Below are 21247 nucleotides of genomic sequence, written 5' to 3' on the forward strand. Positions count from 1 at the left end.
GGGACGAAGTGGGAATGTTCTTAATGTTTTCTCTGAATACTGTGTCTGCCTCAGTTTCCCTTCTGTGTTACTCAAGTCTCTGGGTGGTGGGAAAAGGGTGTGACCATTGCAGAGACCCTGAGCGGGCAGGCGTGACCTGCTAGCCTGGGAAAGAGACAAAGGAGGGAGGAGGGGCAGTGGGGCCGAGGGAGGCCAGGCAGCTGGGAGGAGTCGGTCTCCGATTTCTGTGCTAACAAGCTCTGTCCTACGCTGTATTCCTGTCGACTAATAACCCTTCTGAGAGTCACTACTGCCTGCGGAGTGGGGGGCAGGGCCCTTTGGGGGTGCACAAGGCTTCCCCGGAGGTCCCACCCAGGGGGGCTCGCCGCAGGGAGCTCACAGGGGGCTGAACGCTCCGAGGTCAGACCCAGGAAGCACCGAAGCCGAGCAGGCTCCTTGCCCTGGCGTAAGGGAGCCCTGCGGGAGTCACTGCACCAGAGTCCTGCCTGGCTTCACTCAGGAGGGTTCCCGAGCAGCCTGGGACTCCGTGACACCCCCCACCCCAGGACGCAGCAGCCTCCTTCCTGTTTCACTTGGGACCGCAGCCCATGGGGGGGGGTTAGAGGCTCCAGTCGCTGGCGCTCACCACAAGCGCCCACGCTGGGCACAAACTCCCAACCCCGGCGGAAATGGCGCCTGAACCGCAGCCCGAGAGCACGGCTCCGCACGCACCCCCGCCGCAGGGGGGCTCGCTGGCCCCCAGCCAGGGACACGTCTGCTGCACACGCCCCCCCGACAGAGGCTGCAGGCTGGGCCGCGACAGCGGGCAAGACGGAAGCACCTGCTCCTCCAGCTGCCTGGCATCTCTCCACTCCCGGTGCTCTCCCCAGAGCACACGGCAGGTCCCGATGCCCGGGCCCCAGCCTGGTCCCATTCTCCTGCTCCGGGCAGGGAAAGGAGCCCACGGGCAGCCTCCTGGAACGCCAGGACTCCTGGGTTCAGAGCCCTTTGGTTGGGCTCTGCATGCTGAGCCGCCCCCCTCCCCAGTGCAGCCTGTGGGGAAGGCGGGCCCTGCCCCACCCCGTTCCCAGCCCTGGGGGCTGCGCTCTACGGGGACTATGAGCAGAGGAGCTGCAGAGCCTGGCCAGGAAGAGCAGCGAGTGAGCGAGGCCCAGCTCCAGGCCAGGCAGGACAGGGCTCCCCAGCAGGAGGGGACCCGCGTGCAATGGAGCAGGGCGGCCATGCCAGGAACCCTGTGCCCGGTGGCTGGGGGCAGCTCCACTAGTTCCTGCCGTTCCCAGGTGGTCGGTGAGAACCGGGCAGCTCCAGCACCGGCGGGGACAGGAAACGACTGTGGCTAGCTCGCGGCTGCCAGCCAGGGCCCGTGGGTCTGAGTCACCGTGGCTGCCAGGCTCCGCCCTGGGGCTAAGCCGCGCTTCAGCAGCCTGGCCCAGGGAGCAGGTGACTCAGCCTCCAAAACGCTGCCCCTGCGGCTGCAGCGTTCCCGCCCCGGCAGCTCCCCTCCCCCGCCGTGCCAGGGCTGGCAGAGCCCAGCATTCCCCGCAGGGCCACACCCCAGCTGCAGGGCGCCTGGCTCCAAGAGCGTGCCGGGCCGGGGGAGGGAGAAGCAGGGAGCCCCCGGGTCTCGCCCCACTCCAGAGCAGCTCCCCCCTCAGCCCTGCCCACAGCACTCCCGCAGGGCCTCCCGGAGCAGCCCCCTGCTTGCCAGCTCTGGACAAGGGAGCTGGGCCGCAGGGCAGCCAGTGAACGAGAGAGAGCGACCAGCCCTGGCCTTTCCCAGCAGGGGGTGCTGTGGGGGGGCAGGGCGCTGGCTGGGGAGGGAGCTCCCAGCAGGGGGCGCTGGGGGGGGGCGGAGCTGGTGGGGGGGGGGGGCGGGGTAGGCGCATGGGGCAGGTGGAGCCAGGCTCACCTGGAAGTGGAGGATGATGGTCCAGATGAGGCCCAGCGTGAGCTTGGGGTTGCCGTCGGCGATGTCATCGTTCCGGATGTTCACCAGCTTCACCTGCCGACACCCAGAGCCGCAGTTACACCAGGGGGTCCGACGGGCTCCTCAGGCAGCAGGCCTGGGGCCTGCCCCTTCCCCACGCCCTAGGGAGACCCCCCCAACTCAGCAGGGGCAGAGCCTGTCCTTCCCCCGCCCCTAGGGAAACCCCTTCCCCAGCTCAGCAAGGGTGGAGCCTGTCCCTCCCCTGCTCCCCGGCCTGGCCTGCCCCCCCCACACACGCAGCTCACCTGCCCCCCCCACACACGCAGCTCACCTGCCCCCCGCATACACACGCAGCTCACCTGCCCCCCCCACACACACGCAGCTCACCTGCCCCCCGCATACACACGCAGCTCACCTGCCCCCCGCATACACACGCAGCTCACCTGCCCCCCCTACACACGCAGCTCACCTGCCCCCCACACACACACGCAGCTCACCTGCCCCCCCCACACACACGCAGCTCACCTGCCCCCCCCCACACACACGCAGCTCACCTGCCCCCCGCATACACACGCAGCTCACCTGCCCCCCCCACACACGCAGCTCACCTGCCCCCCGCATACACACGCAGCTCACCTGCCCCCCCCCACGCAGCTCACCTGCCCCCCCCACACGCAGCTCACCTGCCCCCCCCACACGCAGCTCACCTGCCCCCCCGACGCAGCTCACCTGCCCCCCCCGACGCAGCTCACCTGCCGGTGTTTCAGGTAATCCAGGGCAATCTGCACATTCTGCAGCTTATGGAAGCGCATTCGCCCCTTCTCGCGGGGCTGCAGAGACAGAAGGAGCAGGGGGGTGAGTGGCCGAGCCGGGGCGCCAGGGCCCCCCCAGTGCCCTGAGCACTCCTCCCCCCACGCAGGGCAGCGCCAGGGCTCCGAGGAGAAGTCAGAGCAAGAGGAACCCAACACCTGGTGCCCCCAGTCAATAGTGCCAGGCCCCCTCCCCCAGGGTGGGGCAGGGAGCTGAGTGGCCCCCGGCCAGGCCTAGCTAGCCCTGACTGGCCCCTCTCCCAGGCGCCCGTTCCATTGCCCCATGCCCCAGCAGTCACCCCGAGGGGCCGCAGCGGGAGCAGGCTCAGCCCCTCTCCCCGCACTACCCCCCAGCCCGAGCGGGCCCTGCCCTTCGACTGCTGGGCCTCGGGAGCCCATTGCCAGCGGGGAAGCCGGGGCCCCGCTCTCCGGGGTCAGAGAAGAATCGCACCCAGGGATCCCCGGCTGCCCCGGCCGCGAGGCTGCAGAGTGGGGGTGCCGCGGCCGAGGCGCTCAGGACGGGACCAGGGCTCACGGCGCAGGCAGGGTTAGCACAGGGCTTGCAAACCATGCGGACAGAGGACAGGGGCTGGAGAGGAAGGGCTGCTGGCCTCGGCGCCCCCGGCAGGGGGGAACCAGGCTGGTGCACAGGGCCAGGGTCCCACCAGGCCACAGAGCCAACTGCCCGCAGCTCAACCCGCCCGGGCACCACCTCTCCAGGTGCCCTGGCAGCAGCGCTCCAAGGGCAGTGCCCAGGAGAGGGGGCACAGCCCAGCCGGACTGCCTGGCAGGGACCCCCTTTCGCTAGCTGTCTCTGGAACAGCAGGCCAGAGCTGTGGGGCGTGGAGCCTGAAGGAAGGGGCAGCGCAGGGGGTGTGGGGCTGGGCCCGGAAATCCTCGGCCACTAGCTGCTCCCGTGGGGCACTGGGAGGAAATGTGCCGAACGAAACAATAGCGAGGAAAGTGCTGAGCACGGCTGGGCTGCTGCTCCTAGCTTCCTCCAGGGCACTTGGATACAGCCGGCCAGCCCTGCCCCACGGCCAGCACCCTCCAGCGCCAGGGCAGGCCAGGGCCCAGCTCTGCCTTCCTGCGCCCTCCCCACACGGCCTGGGGGCAGCGAGAGCTCCGGAGCCCTAGATGGCACCCCCTGGAAACACAGCCCCCTGTGGGGTGAGTACAGCAGTGGTGTCATGCCACACACAGCACGTGGCGCTCACTGAGCCTGCAAGGGGCGCCGAGGACAGCGCAAGGGATGTGGGCGTAAACCTCCTGCCCTGCAAAAAGGGACCTGGCGCTCGCACGGCCAAGAGGGACCAGGACCTCCGTGTCAGACCACGCACGACTGCTGGGGCACTGCAGTCACGCCAACAGAGGGGAGTGCCCCCTGCCCACAAGCACCAAGCTGGGACACTGGGGCCTGCACGGCCTGCTGGGGAGAGCGCCCCCTGCTGAGCCCCGCCCCATCCCTGCAGCACAGCGCCCCCTAGCGCTGCCGTGGGGCCAGCCCTGCCTGCTGGGGAGAGCGCCGCCTGCTGAGCCCCGCCCCGTCCCTGCAGCACAGCGCCCCCTAGCGCTGCCGTGGGGCCAGCCCTGCCTGCTGGGGAGAGCGCCCCCTGCTGAGCCCCCGCCCCATAGCGCCGCCCTGGGGCCAGTGCTGGCTGCTGGGGAGAGCGCCCCCTGCTGAGCCCCCCGCCCCGCTCCCTGCCCCACAGCGCCCCCTAGCACCACCCTGGGGCCAGCCCCGCCTGCCAGGGGAGAGCGCCCCCTGCTGCCCCCACCCTGTCCCTGCAGCACTCCCAGCCCAGTACAGCCCACAGGAGATGAGCCCCACCCCAAGCGAAATTCCAGTTGGCCTCTGCCCTGACCCGGGCCCCGCAGGCCCCCTGGGCTGCCCCCCCATCCGCATCCGGTCCCCAGCCCGTGGCTCTGAGAGGTCTCTGCCCCCCAGGCCGGTCCCAGCCTGGCCTGCATGGCACGGCCGACAGGAGCTTTGCAGGCCCCAGAGCGGGACCCCGTGGGTCCCCCCGCCGTGCCCGCACCGCTGCTGCACCCCGACGCCCGGGCACGCTCGTCACACCAGCCTAGCCAATCGCAGGCGAGCGGCAGGTTTAGCAAAGCTCTGATTGGCTGGGCTTGCCATGATGTCATGTCTCCCCAGCCAATCGGGCGGCGCATGGCCGGGCACAGCCGTGCGAGAGCAAAGGCAGAACCACTCACCAACCGCAAGCTCCTGATCACGTCGCGCTCCCTCGGCTAGCCAGCAAGAGCAGTGCAAAGAAAGGAGGCAAAGGCCAGAGGGCAGAGGTCAGGGGTCAGAGGTCAGCAGACAGGTACAAAGAAGCAGAAAGTTCAGTGTAGCAAAGTAACGTTAATGTGTTAAAAGCCCACGATGCACCGGGGGGACCGAGTCTCGGGCGCGGGGTGGGGTGAGGCCAGGGCCTGAGCCGGGGGGGCCCTGGAGGCAAGGGGGGGCCTAGGAACCAGACTGATTTCCCTAGTAGGTACAGCAAGCAAGAGGTCAGGGGTCACAGGGCATGCGGGGTCAGCAGGTAGGTGTGCCGGGGAAGCAAGGGGCCCGATCCTCCTTCAAGGGGCCCGGGGGTCTGGGGGAGGTGGTGCTGGGCTGGGCCAGGGGCCCAGCCTATGGGTCAGTGGGCGAGGACGTGCCCGGGCGGGGGGTGACGCGGGGGGGAAAGAGGAGGGTGAGGCATGGGGGGTAGCAGCGCAGAGCAGAAACTCGCCTCTCCCCTCCCCAAAGCTGCTCTGTGCCCCGACCCGGCCAGGACAGGGCTCCCTGTGCTGGGCACCGGACGGCAGAGGAGGGAGCCAGCAGAGAGGCGGCTGTGCGGAAGCTGCAGTCCGGAAGCCAGCGGCGCCACCTACCAGCGTGTCCCCCGAGAGCACCTCCAGCAGCGAGATGAGGTTGTGGCCATCCCGCAGGTCCTCGTACAGGTCGCTGACATGGCGCTGAGCCTGCGGAGACGGAAAGGAACCGTTACCGGGGGCAAAGCTAACACCAGCCATGGAGCCGCCGGCCAGCCCTCAGCCCAGCCCCGAGCCAGGCAGGCTGCCCTGACCCAGCTGACAAGGGGGGCAGGAATCTGACTCGTTCCCCAAAGAACAGCACGGAAGGGCTCACATGAAAGCCATGGTCACACTGGTCATCACGGTCACTGCAAAATGCACGTGTGTGCCATGCAAGGCGGCGTGGCTCCGAACCAGAACACTGTGTTCCCAAAGGCGACATGCCTGAACCCGCGTCCTCCACACAGGAGACAAGGGAGTGCTGTACATCAGCGCCGCAAGCTAGACACCGGACGCCCCTTTACACACAAAGGCAAACGTGAGCCAAGAGCGGTGACGTCACCAGGAACGGAGCACACAGGGACAAGCAAGCCTCAGGGGTTGTCCTGTCTAGGCGTAAAACCAATGAACTCTGGGGGTGTTTCCAGAAAGCAGAGGACACCCCCCGCCCCCCACCCGGTGCCCTGGGGACAGCGCGTCGGTAGTCAGGAAAGCGGGGGCTCAGCCAGCCTGGGCTGGAAACACTGGAAAGAACGTGGGGTGAGAACGCTCTTGAGCCAGGAGGGGAACCGGGTAGCAGAGCGCAGGCTCCAGAGAGCGGGCGACCATTTGGTTTCAGTATCCTTCTCCCTGTCACCTGGACGGCTGCTCTTTCTCCCTGTGCCGGGTCCCCAGGCAGGCGCTGGCCCTGGGCTGCGTCTCGCGGCGGGCCTGGGCATTCTGCGGGGCTTGGCAAGTGCCTATCGCTAACCTGTATGGGGCTAGCGGGGTCTGTGGGGCCTGCACTGCCCGAGGCTGGTGGTTTCAGGGCCTGACCCACCCTGGGGACTGGGCTGGCCGCCTTCCCCGCTGCACTGATGCTGGCAGGGCCAGGCTGGGGCCAGAGCGCCTGGCTCCAGGTGCTGTAGTGCGCTGCCCCGAGCCCTGCCAGCCCATGGCCTCCGCCCCCCACAGCCCCGAGCCCATGGCCCCGCCTGGGGAGCAGCGAGGGAGACAGGAGCCATGCGCGATGCCGTGGGTCACGCCGTGCACAGGACCGGATGCCACCTACCTCTGCTCGCCAGTGCTGCCGCAGGAGGGGAGGGCAGGGAGAGAGAGAGAGGGGGGTTAGGAGCAGAGAGGTGGCGCAGACCCGGCGTTCAGCTCCCCAGGCACAGCGTGGGGACGCCCGGCCTGCTGCCAGTGCTCCCGCCAGCTGCCCCCGCCCTGGGGCCGTGAGCACAGCAGGGATCCTGGGCCCCCCCCACTGGATGCTCCACTCTGGGCGGTGGCCCTGGAGCCCCTCGGCTTGGCCAGGTGCAGCCCACAGGGAGAGCCCGGCCCAGCAGGCCCCTGGGAGCGAGGGGGAGCCCAGCCAAAGCAGAGAGACCCCCTCCCCCCACGGCGGAACTGCAGAGCTGCACAGAGCAGGGGCTCCTTGTGCCAGCCTCACATGGGTCAGGCCAGCGAGCTCCCATCCACCCAGCCCCACAGCCTGCAGTGCAGCCAGCCCGGCCATCGCCCGCCTGGCCCCATGTGCTGCCCCCCATGGGCCGCCCTGCGTTCTGCCTGTGCAGTTAGCCCAGGGCCCTGGCCACGTCGCCAGGACTGGCTGTCTGCGCCCGTTTGGGGTGTGCCGGATGCTCCCCAGCCAGGACAGGCCCTGCCCCCGGGAGCTGAGTGCACCGAGTGCGGGGGCAGGGATTACAGGCCTGGCACGGGGCCAGTGCAGGCAGGCACACGAGCATGTGCGTGGCCAGACACGCGTGTGGGGGCAGGGCGGGCGGGCTCCAGCGTGTGCTGCTCTCGGGAGCCGGGCCTGGCTCGTGGTGCCGGAGCCAAGGCTGGTGCTGAGAGGCGGCATGTCCCTGCACTGTGCGGGGCCGGGGCTGTGTCCCTGCGCTGTGTGGGTCTGTGGCTGTGTCCCTGTGCTCGGCCGGGCGTTACTGGTTACACGCGGGGCCAGGGCCCTGCGCTCGGCCGGGCCGGGCGTTACTGGTTAGATACGGGGCCATATCCCTGCGCTCGGCCGGGCTGGGCGTTACTGGTTAGATACGGGGCCATGTCCCTGTGCTCGGCCGGGCTGGGCGTTACTGGTTAGATCCGGGGCTGGGGCCATGTCCCTGCGCTTGGCCGGGCCAGGCGTTACTGGTTAGATACGGGGCCATGTCCCTGTGCTCGGCCGGGCTGGGCGTTACTGGTTAGATCCGGGGCTGGGGCCATGTCCCTGCGCTCGGCCGGGCCAGGCGTTACTGGTTAGATACGGAGCCATGTCCCTGTGCTTGGCCGGGCTGGGCGTTACTGGTTAGATACGGGGCCATGTCCCTGCGCTCGGCCGGGCCGGCCGTTACTGGTTAGATACGGGGCCGGGGCCATGTCCCTGCGCTCGGCCGGGCCGGGCGTTACTGGTTAGATACGGGGCCGGGGCCATGTCCCTGCGCTCGGCCGGGCCGGGCATTAGCAGTTACATGTGCAGCTGTGGCAGCACCTCCAGATGGGGGTGAAACAGCCCTGAGAGCTCGGCACACGCCGCACAGACCTGCTGAGGGACGAGAGAGACAGGGGCACTCCGTGGGCCGAGGTGACCAACAGCACCACCCCTAGCAGGAGAGGCAGCACAGGCAGGGAGGCCCTAAGAAGTGCCCCCCGTGACAGCCTTCGCCTCGCTGGAGCAATGGCCCTTCCTTGGGGGAAGCGCATCCCCCTTCATGCACTGAAGCGACCTGGGGAACTCCCTGCTACAAGATGCCAGGGAGGCCGAGAGCTCAGCAAGCTCCAGGGCAGAGCAGACAGTGATGTGACTCATGAGAACAGAAAGGGCTCCCGTCCCTCCTATCCGGGGCGAGGGGGCTGCCCCACCAGCCCCCTCGCCCCGGATAGGAGGGACGGGAGCCCTTTCTGCCGCTCCCTCCGGTGCCAGCCCCGTCGGGCAGGAGTCAGGGCCCAGTGCCTGCCAGGCACTTCCCGTCTTCCCCAGGCCCAACAGAAGGGCCTGGCTGAATTGCTGGGGGGCAGAGCCGACTTTCCACAGCAGAAGACACAGAAGAGCCCAGTTTTCGCAAGCGCCTGGCTGCGGCGGGGGTGGGGGAGCAGGACGCTGTCCGCACAACTCTGAAATCCTGCTTCATCAACGCCACCCGGAACATTCCCTTCTCCACGGGGCCGCAGCACAATCGCCCATTCAGAGCCGGGCCGCAGGCGCTGGGCGCTCAGCACGGCCGTGGGAGGAGAGGCAGCCAGCCAGCTCGGCTGGGCACAGGGCTGCCTGCGGGCACGGGGCAGAGCGACTCCTTCCGGGCCAGGAGACTCCGGAGGCTTGCTCCCTGGCCTCCTGAACTGCCCCCTGCCTGGCTCTGGCTTCAGCCCCTGCCTGGTCAGAGCACACCAGCTTGCCAACGCTCAGGTGCCCAGCGCTTGTCTCCTGCCTGCCCCCTGCCAGGGACCCCTTCTCCCACCCACCCAAGCCCTCCGGCTGGGGCTCACACCAGGAGGAGAGCGGAGCCAGGCGCCGGATGTGCATGGTCCTCCCAGCGGGGGGTGGGCACGGCTGGCCCTCGCCTCCCCTCGCTGCAGGCAGGTACTGCTCCCCGTGCTCCTGCCAGGGTATTACCAATCCGTGCTGGGCAGTGCCCCAGGCTGCACACTCTGCTCTCCTGCCCACCGCAGCCTGTGAGTTCCAGGCGAGTGCCCCGGGGGGCTGGGAACGGGCTGCAGACGCGATCTAGGGAACCCCCTGCCCAGCCCAGGTGTCCCAATGCTCCGACCCAGCGCAGACAGCACCTCCTGGTCACTTACTCTGTGACTCCCACACAGTGAAGCCTGGTCCTCCAGCCCCAGGTCACACACGGGGAGGTGCAGGTTGCCCTCCGTGTGCCCTTCTCCATCCCAGCTCCGGCATCCCACGCCCCCCAGGGCAGAGCTGAGGCTGGGCCAGGGCAGCCATGAAGGGGGGGCCCCGCAGGTAGTGTGGCAGGATGGAGGACTGCGCCTCACAGCCAGACAGGAGTGGTCAGACACAGGGCACTCAGGTAGTCACCAGCTGAAGGAGGCTAGGGCCCCCAGGGGCTAGGGTCCCCTCCAAGAGGGTCTCCCCTCCTGAGAGCCACCCCTGAGAAAGAGATTGGGGAGTTCTGGCCCTTCCATAACTGGGCCCCACACGGGGAGAGTCCCGGCTCCAGGGACCGGGGGGTGAATTGACACCGGGCTGCTGGGCCTGAAAGCAATGCAGTGACCCTCCCCCAAGCCGGCACTTTGCTCCCCCAGTCAGAGCCGCCCATTGTCAGCTGTTCACTCCACCCATCCTGCAGCAGTGAGTTCCACAGGCTAACCAGGTGCTGCCTATTAAAAGTGAGGGACCTGCCCTGCCCTGGGCTGTCACCCCTGCTGCCCTGCCCTCCACAGGGAGACCCCACCCCCTGCCCCCGGGGGGGCACCCTTACCTTGATGAGGTGCTTGTTGACCCATTTGGTGAAGGTTTTCTTCTGGACCCGGTCTCGCTCATCTGCAAGAGAGGAGACCATGGGGGTTAGCGCGTGGGGTGGGGGGCACAGGGGCTTACGGAGTCTGGGGGGGCACAGGGGGCTTACGGAGTCTGGGGGGGAAGAGCCAGGGCAGCCCCCCCGGCCAGCAGGGCCAGAGCTCAGAAGAGGGATGAGTGAGACCCCGCAGATCCCAGAGCTCAGCACAGGCAGGAAGGGGCCTGACTCATCGGTGCCAATGGGAAGGAAACGGTTGCAGTGACTCAGGCGCCACGCCCCCCGCTGTGCCCCATGCCCAGCCCCAGGCACGAGGAGCTGACGGGCAATGCCCCAGAGCAGCTCCCTGCACCCACTCCCACATGGGTCACAGCAGCCGGGTCACCCCTCCGAGCGCAGCGACCTGGGGCGCTCCCTCCAGAGCCCCCCAGCACTCACCCCACTGCAGGAGCCTGCCGCCCCTGGGCTGACACCTCCTGAGCCCCACCCGTTCTAGGGGCCCAGGGCAGAGCCGAGAGCCCCTCCCAAGGGCGCCAGCAACAGGCCTCAGCGGGGACCCAAAGGCAGCGGGGGGGCAGGCGAGCCAAGGGGCGCAGGCACCGGGCGGGGGGGGTCTCAGTCACTCCTGGAAGAGCCGTGGGGAGATGGGGCGCTGGGACACCGCAAGGAGCAGCTGTCTGCACGGCCAGCAGGCCAGGGCTTCCCAGAGAACAGCCCAGGCACCCCGCCCCGTCCTGCGGCCTGCAGACACTGGGGTGGGTCCCACAGCAGATTTGGGGGCTGGGACCTGTTTCCGGCAGGACGGGCCGTGCTGCTCCGGTGCCCATCCAGCCCCACCTCAGCACCGCAGGGCTGGGAACGCCAGGCCATGGGCAGGCAGCGCCAGGAGCGATGCCCAGGTGCCCCCCTGCTCCCTGCCTGAGCCAGGGGGCCCATCTCTCACCCCACAGACACCCCCATCTCTGAGGGCTGCAGGACAAGGCCCAGCCCCACGGCAGGCAGGGAGCAGAGGGGCCACTCCAATGCCCCCCCCCAGGTGTTTCTGGAGCTGGGGCACCAGCCCCACAGTCCCTCGTGCTGAACCCCTCCAGAGCCCTGTGGGGACCCCGACCCCTCTCCAAGGGGCAGCTCAGCCCCATCCCCTCCGGCGACAGGCTCCGCCCAGCTCTGCACTGGCCTCGGGGGGGCTCAGGACTAGGACGCCTGGGCCCGTGAGGGGCGGGGGGGACGCTGACCTGCCCGGGACAGGAAGGATCTCCCCTAGGCCCCTGCGTAACACCCCCAGCGAGCGGGTCACAGCCCAGCGGGGACAGGCGAGCTGTGGATCAGAGAGGAGGCTGGAAACGCCCCAGGATGCGCTAGGGCCCCCCCCCCCCCAAACAGCAGTTAGCCCAGGATAACATCCCCCCTTGTCCCAGGTGTAAATGGCCACACTCCCTTCCCCAGAACCCACCCCCTCCTCCAAGCCTGAATCGCCTGAATGAAGGGGGACCCCCCCAGCCCCAACAGGCTCGCTGCCCCGGGGGTGGGGTGGCACGGCTGCCCCCCCATGTGGGTTTCACGTGTCGTGTCTTGTCCGGCCAGGAGAGCGTGGAGATCTGCCTGTGCAGCTCCCAGCCGCCCGGGGCCAGACGCTCGCCGCGCCGGGCGCCTCCGGGGGGCAGGGCTGGCTTCCCCCGTGGGACCCCAGGGGCAGGGGCTGCTCCCTGAGGGGCAGCCGGGGCAGGGCGGCTCCCAGCAGACAAGGGGGTGGCAGGAAGGGAAACCCAGCCGGACAGGGAGGCACAGACACACCCCTGGGGCTCAGCTCCAGCTGGGCACCACCCCCAAGACAGGAGCAAGGTGGCCATCGAGCCCCGGGACGCTTCTCCTAGGCCCTTCCCACACCCCATTCCAGCATGGGCACAGCTGCTCCCCACACGGGCTGGGCGGGGCGGGGCAGGAAGTGCCCCTCCCGCAGGCAGACAGGGTTCCCAGCTCCCGCCCGCCACTCACTGGGCACGACACCCACAGGGGGGGCTGCCATGGTGGGGCTCAGGGGTGGGGCTGGGAGCAGGGGGCAGAGCTGGCAGGAGCCCCCCCCCAGGACCCCACTGATCTCCCCTCCCCCCACAGCCACACCCCAGACAGGGCAGAGGCCCTGGGCCCCCTATAGCTATGGCTGGACAGCCGGGGCCCCTGGGGGGCGCTCAGAGCGACCTGGGGGCCACAGTGCCATGGGGGTCACCCCCCAGCATGGAATGCCCCACGGGTGGGCATGTATCCCAGCAGCGTGCAGGGCAGAGCTCACACCAGCCAGGTCACAGGACCCGCCCCCCCTCCCCACAGAGCACAGGGACTGGCACCACAAGGAGGGTCACAGCCCCCGCCAGAGCAGCTCCCCAGCCAGCATGGTCTCCACACAGCCGCTCTACGGCTGCCCCCCCATGTACAGCCCTAGGACAGAGCCCCCAACACAAGCAATCCCCCACACCCTCCAGGTACAGCCCCCTATCCCCATCCCCCAGGTGCAGCATAGCCCCCTACACCCCAGTGCAGCACAGCCCCCCAAGTCCCCCATCCCCCAGGTACATCACATCCCCCCGTCCCCCACCACAGCCCAGCCCCTCTGCAGAAAGCCCAGGCTGGGGGGCAGGCTGGGCAGTGGCTCGGTACCTTTCTTGCCCTCCGTGGCCCTCAGCACAGCCAGGTAGAGGTTCTCCTCGGGGCCCTCCAGCTCTGGGCTCCGCAGCCGCTGCCTGGACATGGTCCCTGGCACTCTCCAGCGATCCCCGCCCCGCCCTGCCCTGCCCAGCAGCCTGGCCGGTGACTGGAGAGGCAGCGCTGAGCAGCTCTCCCCACCCCGGCTCCAGCTCCTCTGCCCCAGGGAACCAGGCCTGCCCCTCGCTCCCCAGACTCCTCCCCCAGAGAGCGGCTGGCCTGGGGGGGCGGGGGCTCCCCGCCCAGAGCCCGGGCACAGCCCTGCCGCCAGAGCCAGGAAACCTCCAAGCCCACAGCCACCAGCCTCCTGCTTGTAACCCTTTCCTGGCCCCAGCCAGCCTGCGCTGGGGGGCTGACGCCCGGGGGGGGGGGATCGGAGGGCTGCACCTGGGGGCCTGACGCCCGGGGGGGTCAGAGGGCTGCACCTGGGGGCAGGTGGGCCAGGCTGGACTGTCCCCCAGGAGGGGATCTGGGCCCTGATGCCCATTTGGGTGCCCCTGACGGGACAGCTGAGAGCTGCCCCAGGCCCAGGGATCTCCCGCTGTCATGGCCCAGCAGCCACCCCCACCTACATGGGGGGCACGGCCCCAGTGCCCCACAGCCCTTGGGGAGACTCCCCCGTGATGCTGGGTGGTGGGCACAGGAGAATACACCTCCCCACCCTGTGCCCCTCCCCCTCGGCTCCAGCCCACCTCAGTCAGTCAGCGCAGGCCAGAGAGACCCCATGAGCCTCACGGTGCCCCCGTGACAGGGCCAGCAGCAGAGAGCCCCGGAGCTGGCCTGGGGAGGGGAAGGGCCAGCACCCCTCCCCCAGCCATGTGCCCGGCGCGGGGGAGGGGCTGCAGAGGGGAACCCCAGCCGCGCCCCAGGGTACAGGAAGCCGGCGCCTGGGTGCAGCATGGACCTTGCACGCGCCCCCAGGGCGAGGGGGGGCTGCAGCACAGGGCTGCACCGTGACTCATGCAGCCTGAGGGACACGCCCTGCTCCGAGCAGGGCGCCCTCCGGAGACGGAGCAGGAAGCTCTCCCCAGCCCCACGGGCACAAGGAGCCGGCGGAGCTCAGCCTAGGGCCCACCTGGGGGCACGTGCCATGTCCCACACGCCCCCGGCCCCCCAGCGCTGCGAACTCCCCACGTGCCCAGAACAGCCCCTCCCCCCGGGCAGGGCTGAGTGCACCGGGGACGGCCAGGGCTCCAGCACGCCGCCTTCGCTAGCCCCAGATCAGCCCAGCGCGAGCTGCCGGGGCACAGAGGCAGAGACAGCCCCAGCTCGGCGGGCAGCCCCCCGCGGGGGCCAGGCCAGGAGTGACAGGGCCTCCCCATCCTGTTTGCTCTCTGGGCGTGACCCACTCGCAAATCACAGCCGCCTGGCCCCGCTGCTGCCAGAGCATTTCCCCAGCTCCAGGCTAGGGCTGGGGGCAGAACCGTGTCCACCGGCCCAGGGGCTCAGAACCCCCCCCACCCCCCGCAGCCCTTGGCAGGGCCCGGCGTGGGGCCGGGGCTGCCCTGGGACAAGCATGGACCAGAGCAGGCTCCCAGCAGCCCCGGGCGAGGCCGTGGGCCAGCCCCAAGCCACCCGACGGGGCAAAGGGCAGGAAAGGTGGAGGTGCTGGATCCAGCTGCCCCCCCTCGCTTCCCAGCCGCCGCCCCCTCGGTTTCCAAGGAGCAGAGCTGGGCCGGGGCCAGCGCGGGAGGAATGTGCCCTACAACGGTTTCTAAACCACAAGTATTTTCCAGCCACTGACACATATGGAGCAATGAGCTGCCAGGCCCCGGCTGACGCCAACCCACGTCACATAGCTGGGCGCTCACTCACATTCTGCCGGCAGCCAAGACAGTCACTTCCCAACAGGGGGTGCTGGGGGGGCGGGGCAGGGCACAGGCTAGGGGGGCTCCCAGCAGGGGGTGCTGTGGGGGCAGGGCAGGGCACTGGCTGTGTGTGGAGGCTCCCAGCAGGGGGCGTTGTGGGGGTCGGGGCAGGGCACTGGCTGTGTGTGGGGGCTCCCAGCAGGGGGCGCTGTGGGGGTCGGGGCAGGGCACTGGCTGTGTGTGGGGGCTCCCAGCAGGGGGCGCTGTGGGGGTCAGGGCAGGGCGCTGACTGGGGGGCAGCTCCTGGAGACTCCAGCCCAGCCTCTCCCAGCAGGGGGCACTGTGGGGGTTGGGATAGTGGTGGCAGCATTTGCTCCTGTCTCTCCCTGTTGCTGCGTCTGGCTCTCTGTGTAACGGGCAGGGGCAGGGCAGGCCCCAGGGGCTGCCCCCTCTCAGACCCCAGGGTGCCTCCTCGCCGCCAGCGGGGCAGGGTGCAGCACCGGGCCGGCCCAGTTACGACCTGAGACAGCTCAGCCACCCACCCACCATCCTGGGGCGAGGAGACCAAGCGGGTTACAGCGTCTAAGGTCAGGAGGGATCAGCTGATCACTGCCTGAGCACCCCCTCATCTCACCAGAGCCCCCCTCCCCCCAACTCCAGCACACACACACACACACCCCACGGAGCCAGAGCGGAGCCCCCAGGCTGGATTCACAGACTCCAACTGGCCGAACCACAGTCTTGGCTCCGGCCCATTCAGGTCTCCCAGCCCCCACGCTGCCCGTGACCCTCTGCAGCCTCCGCTGGCACATCAGACAGCCGGTCTCAGTGTCAGGTCCTGCCCGTCGCCTCTCCCGCGCAGGCACCCCTGCCCACAAGGCCAACCCCTGTCGCCCACGTCTCACACCTTCCAACAAGCCCCTTCAGGTTCTCCCAGCTGCCCCTCATGCCGGGAAAGCGCCCGCCGGACACATCCGCAAAACACCCTCGCTGTCCCCCTCCGACACCTCTCTGTGTGCCAGGCCGGGTGCAGCTCGACCCAGCCGAGGGAGCTGGGGTGCTCACCCCGTGTCTGTACAACACCTGGCACAGAGGGTCCTGCCCCCATCGCAGGAGCTGGCCAGGTCCCTGCGAACCCTGGAGAGGGCAGCGAGGGGGGAATTTCTAGGGCTCCCGCGGAGCGGGAAGACACAGGGTACCCCCTGCTGGATCCCACGTGAATCACACCGCAAGGGCCCAGCTCTGCGCCCGGAGCCTCAGGAGAACTCACACTGCAGCCAGCAAGCTGCTCCGTCCCCCGGCCCTGAGGGCAGAGCCCAGGCTGAGAACCACCAAGAGCCAGGCACCAACATGGGGGTGGGGTCTGAGCCTACTGCTTCTGTCAACCCAGCGCCTGCCCCGGCAGCCACCCCCCTGCAGCCCAGTCACAGGCCCCCGCACTGCCTGCTACAGCCAGAGTCCCGCAGACCAATCACCCCTTGCTCCAGCCACAGAGCCCTGCAGACCAGACACCCTTGCTACACTCAGACAATCCCTGCTACAGCCAGAGTCCCGCAGACCAATCACCCCTTGCTCCAGCCACAGAGCCCTGCAGACTAGTCACCCCCTGCTACAGCCAGACAGCCCTGCAGACCAGACACCCTTGCTACACTCAGACAGTCCCTGCTACAGCCAGAGAGACCTGCAGACCAGACACCTCCATTACAGCCAGATAACCCCACAGACCAGACACCCCCGCTACAGCCAGACAGCCCTCCCAGTGTGCTACAGCCCCCATTCAGTCCAATACAGCCAGTGCCAACCCCACCCCATTACACCAGCAACACCCCTGCACTCCATCATTCCTGTCCCGTATGCCCACTACAACCCCTTCCTCCCCAGCCCACACTGCGGCCTGGCCTGTGCCCTGGCACGGAGGGGCTGCTGGCAGGGAGTCTGTGCATGTGGGGTGGCTGCAGGCTGGGAGGGGTCAGGCACTGGCCCAGGACAGTGGCAGCCCACGAGCTGGCCTTTGCTGCTGGGCAGAGGCAGTGTCAGAGAGACAGCAACGGGCTCAGGGCAGGGCAGACCCTGCTTGTGGGGCTGGGACATCCCCTCTGCTCCACCTGCCCCTCCCCACTCCTGGGGCAACCAGCGGTAGGGGCAGCTGTGCCGGGACGGCAGATCCTTCCCATCAGCCTCGGGCACAGAAACTTCCCCCAGGCCTTGGATACAGACCCCACCCCAGCTTCCTGGGCTGAGACCCCCCCCTCATCCCGCTGCGGGGGCAGGACCCCAGGGGTTGGGAGACGCTGCGGGTGTCAGCCCCCCCCCCCCATGCTCCCCCTGCTGGGGGCAAGGGCACGGCATGGCAGAGTTTATACACACCATACATAAATATACAGGATATCCATTTCAGCTGTCTTCTAATGGCACGAGCAGGGTGAATGTGGCAAGAGGTGGCTTTTCTATTCCTAATAATTAGCACCGGATTCTCTTTAGGTACGAGACCTCATTTTCTTTTCAGTTCAATCAGGGAGGTGGGGGAAATGGGTTGCAGTCAGAAGAAAAAGGCTTGGAAAAATTACTTTTGCAAGCCAAGGTAGGTAGAGATGTTCACCCATTCCTAGGGTACGTACTGTAGTTTAGTCTGTAAGAGTTAAAAGCCATCTGACCTTCAGTACAATACTGAATTCCCTTGAAAATATAGCCTGAAAAACGTGCCAGCCATCAGCCTTCAATGCTGTCTGGAAGTGAAGTGTTCAAAGAACAGTCAATGCAAACCACCATGGGCGTGGCAGCGCCCTCCCCGCCAGGGCCTCCTGCGCAGGGGTACGAGCTAATCTAGTGCCAGGGCCGCCAGGGGGCAAGGCCGGGGCTCTGAAGCACCGGGGGGGGGCAGGGGCCGCCAGGGGGGCAAGGCTGGGCTCTGAGGCCGCAGGTGGGGGCCGCCAGGGGGGCAAGGCTGGGGATCTGAGGCGCCAGGTGGGGGGGGGGGGCAGGGGCTGCCAGGGGGGCAAGGCAGGGGATCTGAGGCCATGGGGGGGGGGGGGTAGGGGCTGCCAGGGGGGCAAGGCCGGGGATCTGAGGCCGCAGGCTGGGGGGGGGGGGGCAGGTCTTGGCTCCCAGGAAGCACCGGGGCAGCCTGCGGGGCAGGGCTCCCATCGCAGGGTGGGAACGGTCTGACTGCGGGCCCCAGACACGTGGGCATGGGCAGCTGCTCTTGGCTGCGGGCGGGACCCCCCGGCGGCAGCACCCCAGGGAGAGCAAGGCGGGTGCCCTGCTCAGCAGCCCGAGCTCCGCAGCACGGGCAGAGCCAGCAGCTCCCGGCAGCTCAGACAGGGGAGCACTGGCACCAGGCCAGCTGGGGGCACAGCCCCCACTATCCCCTCTGCTCCCGGCAGCAGGATGTCGGAGGCCGTCTGTGAGGCTGGCTGCAGCTTGCGACGCCCCCGGCCCAGGCGCCCCAGGCAGTAGGAGAACCGGGGTCACCCGCCAGGCGCCTGCCCCGGACGGCCGGGGAGCTGGGCCGATTCGGGGCAGTGCTCTGGGGCTGGCAGCTTTGTTAGCGGGCCGGGGAATCACAAGCCCGTCTCAGCTCCGGGAAGCCCCCGTCCCCTGCCCGCAGATAAGGTGCCCGGGCCCCACGAGGAGCCTGCCCTATTGGACTGAGGCACCGTCCCCAGGCTGAGGGGCTGCCCCAGCCGGGCTCCCCCAGGCCTCGGGGATGCATGGGGGGATGGGCCAGCAAGGTGTGCGTGTGATCAGCCTGCACCTGTCCCTGCAGGGGGGAGGGGCTGCCCGGCCTCCCAGGGCACCTGGCGGGGGAGGGGCTGCACGTCGCTCAACCGCTTGGCTCAAGGGTCACTTACCCCGGCAGGCCCTTCCCAGAGCCCGACAGGGGGCGGGGCTACGGAAAGCCCCGCCCCCAAACCATTAACCCTTCGCTGCCCTGAAAGCGGGCGCTGGGTCCGCTGAGCTCAGAAACAAACACACCTGGGGACAGCCGAGTCTAGTGGCAGGAGTGATGGCCCGGGGGTGCCCCAGCGCCCCCATCACTGCACCTCACCCCTCACCGCCCCGCCACTGCCCCCAACCAGTGCATCCCCAGTCAGCCCAGCCTGCACCCCCTCCCTCACTGCCCCATCACTGCACCCCACCCCTGACTGCCCCATCACTGCACCCGGCCCCTCACTGCCCCAACACTGCCCCCCACCCCTGACTGCCCCATCACTGCCCCATCACTGCACCCGGCCCCTCACTGCCCCAACACTGCCCCCCACCCCTGACTGCCCCATCACTGCCCCATCACTGCACCCGGCCCCTCACTGCCCCAACACTGCCCCCCACCCCTGACTGCCCCATCACTGCACCCATCACTGCGCCCCCCGGACCGCCCGGCCGGACCCACCGACGCAGCAGAGCCGGCGGCTCAGGTAGCTCCTCCGCTCCGAGCTGCGGCTCAGCAGCCACTCGGAGCCCCGCAGCACCGCCCGCTTGTAGGCGAAGTAAGCGGCCACGGAGGACGCGGGGTCCGGGCTGCCGGCCATGCCGCTGCGCAGCTCCTCCGCCCGCCCGCCCGCCCGCGGGCTGTGACAGGAGCCGCCCAGCCCCGCGCCCGCGCCCGCCCCCTGCCTAGCCCAGCCCCGAGCGGCCGGGGAGCCGCCAGCGCGGAGCCAGCCCCGCCGGGCCCGACCCCCCCCCCGGAGGCCCCCAACATCCCCCCCAGCCCGGGAGCCCCCCCAACATCTCCACCAGCCTGGGACCGACCCCCCCAGGAGCTCCCCCAACAGTCCCCCCGGAGCCTCCCAGCGCGGGACTGAGCCACCCAGGAGCCCCCCCAACATCCCCCCAGCCTGGGACTGACCCCCCCAGAGTCCCCCAGCCCAGGAACAACCCCCGCAGGAGCCCCCCAACATCCCCCCAGCCCACTCTCGGGGGGGGGTGCCTAGCCTAGGACCAGCCCCCCTAGCCCAGGTCTAAGCCCCCCCAGTAGACCCCCAGCAGACCCCCAGCCCAGGACCAAGCTGCCCTAGCCAAGGCCTGAGCCCCCTCAGCAGCTCCCCCAGCCTGGGACCTGCTCGGGGGAGGAGCAATACTCCAGCCACCCCAGCATCTGGTGCACAACCCACCCTCCCCCCCCAGGGAAGTGCCCAGCGGGCAGCCCCCATGGGCCCCCTCCCCATTTCCTAGCCTGTATCCAGCGGGCAGGGCCGGGGGCTGAACCGGCTGCAGGGGCTGAGAGCCGTCAGGGCCGCGCAGGCTGCGGGCGTGGGCGTGGGGAGCCCAGGGTGCAGAGCCGTGGCCCCGCGCCAGGGCCCAGGAGCAGCTCTCCCAGGAGCCCAGCGCCGAGGGGAGCCCTCAACACGTTCCTTGTTGGCTCCCTTTCCCGTTACCTCATCGGAGGAGAGCCCATGGCTCCCAAGACAGGGCCAGAGCTGCCCGGGACTCCCCCTGCGCCAGAGCTCACAGGACAGCTGGTGACAACAGCCTCCTGGCCACCAGCCACAACCCGGCCAGCTCCCGGTGCCCTGTGAACCCTGCCCCGGGACTGCCGCAGCCTCAGGCCTGCCCACGCCAGGAGGTTGAACCCGCGCGCCGACACGACCCCCCTGCAGAAGCAGCCCCGGATCGCCCGGGGAGGGGCCCATGCCATGCTGGGAGACTGCACCTTTCCCTGCTAGAACTGCGCCCACACCAGCAGATCGGCACCCCCTCCCCAGTACTGCTCTGAGGGGCAGCGCCCCCCTGGACTGAATGGCCACAGCAGGGGATCCCCCCCGCCCGTGGAGCACCCAGCACCAGCACGCCCTGGACCAAGCATGGGGCTCCCCGCAGGAGCAGGGCCCTGCCTGACCAAATGCCCACTAGCAGTCAGTCTTCCCTGGCAGCCCCAGGCCCTGTTCAGAGCAGCAGAGAGCACACAGCCTGCCCCATGGCCCTGCATGGCGCCGGGCAGCCCCCTAGCAGTGGGGCCAGTGAGTACAGCCGCATGCCATTGGTACAGCCCACGGGCCCCGCCTTGCAGGGGTTTTCAGGGCCACGCTTGGCCCCCCTAGGCCCAGCAGGACTCTCCCCCCAGGGCAGTGGGTCCCTGCCAACCTCCAGAGCATCTCCAGGGCCAGCAGCAGCAGGGGGGAGGGGGGAGCGGGGAGCTAGAGAGACCAGCAAGGCAAGCCAGCCCCCCCGGGCACCGCAAGGGATGCGCTAGGTGGGACCCGTGGGAGGCTGGCAACGCCGGGCTGCAGCTGGAGCAGCGCTGAGCCCAGGAGCCCATGTCCTGCAGCAGGGAGGGAGGAACATCCTCCAGGAGTCTTTGGCCGTTTCCCCAGGTGGCTGGGGCCCTCGTCCCCACGCCTTAGCACAGAGAACAGGGGAAGCTGCCAGCTGCATGCCTGGGTTCTGTTCCTAGGCCTGGGAGTGGGGTGTAGGGTTGGGGGGGGGCAGGACTCCTGGGTTCTATTCCCAGCTCTGCGTGTGACCTCGGCCCAGCCCCGTCCCATCTGTGGAGCGGAGATAAGGCAGGAGCTCCGGGTGGGCCGGGCT

The 21247-nt window shown here is 69.1% G+C and overlaps 1 protein-coding gene across 1 annotated transcript in view; it reads right to left on the reverse strand.

Annotated features, from left to right (window-relative positions):
• The window catches only part of PLEC (plectin), a 72419-nt gene that overhangs the window by 38665 nt on the left and 12507 nt on the right, over positions 1-21247 (reverse strand). The window contains exons 2-5 of the mRNA XM_065398575.1: positions 10179-10240; positions 5620-5709; positions 2680-2757; positions 1910-2002 (exon numbers count right to left, since the gene is read on the reverse strand). Of these exons, the coding sequence (XP_065254647.1) occupies positions 1910-2002; positions 2680-2757; positions 5620-5709; positions 10179-10240 (323 nt within the window). The remainder of the gene's footprint in view (positions 1-1909; positions 2003-2679; positions 2758-5619; positions 5710-10178; positions 10241-21247) is intronic.

The sequence above is a fragment of the Emys orbicularis genome, chromosome 2 (assembly GCF_028017835.1).
Source record: "Emys orbicularis isolate rEmyOrb1 chromosome 2, rEmyOrb1.hap1, whole genome shotgun sequence".
Lineage (NCBI taxonomy): Eukaryota > Metazoa > Chordata > Testudines > Emydidae > Emys > Emys orbicularis.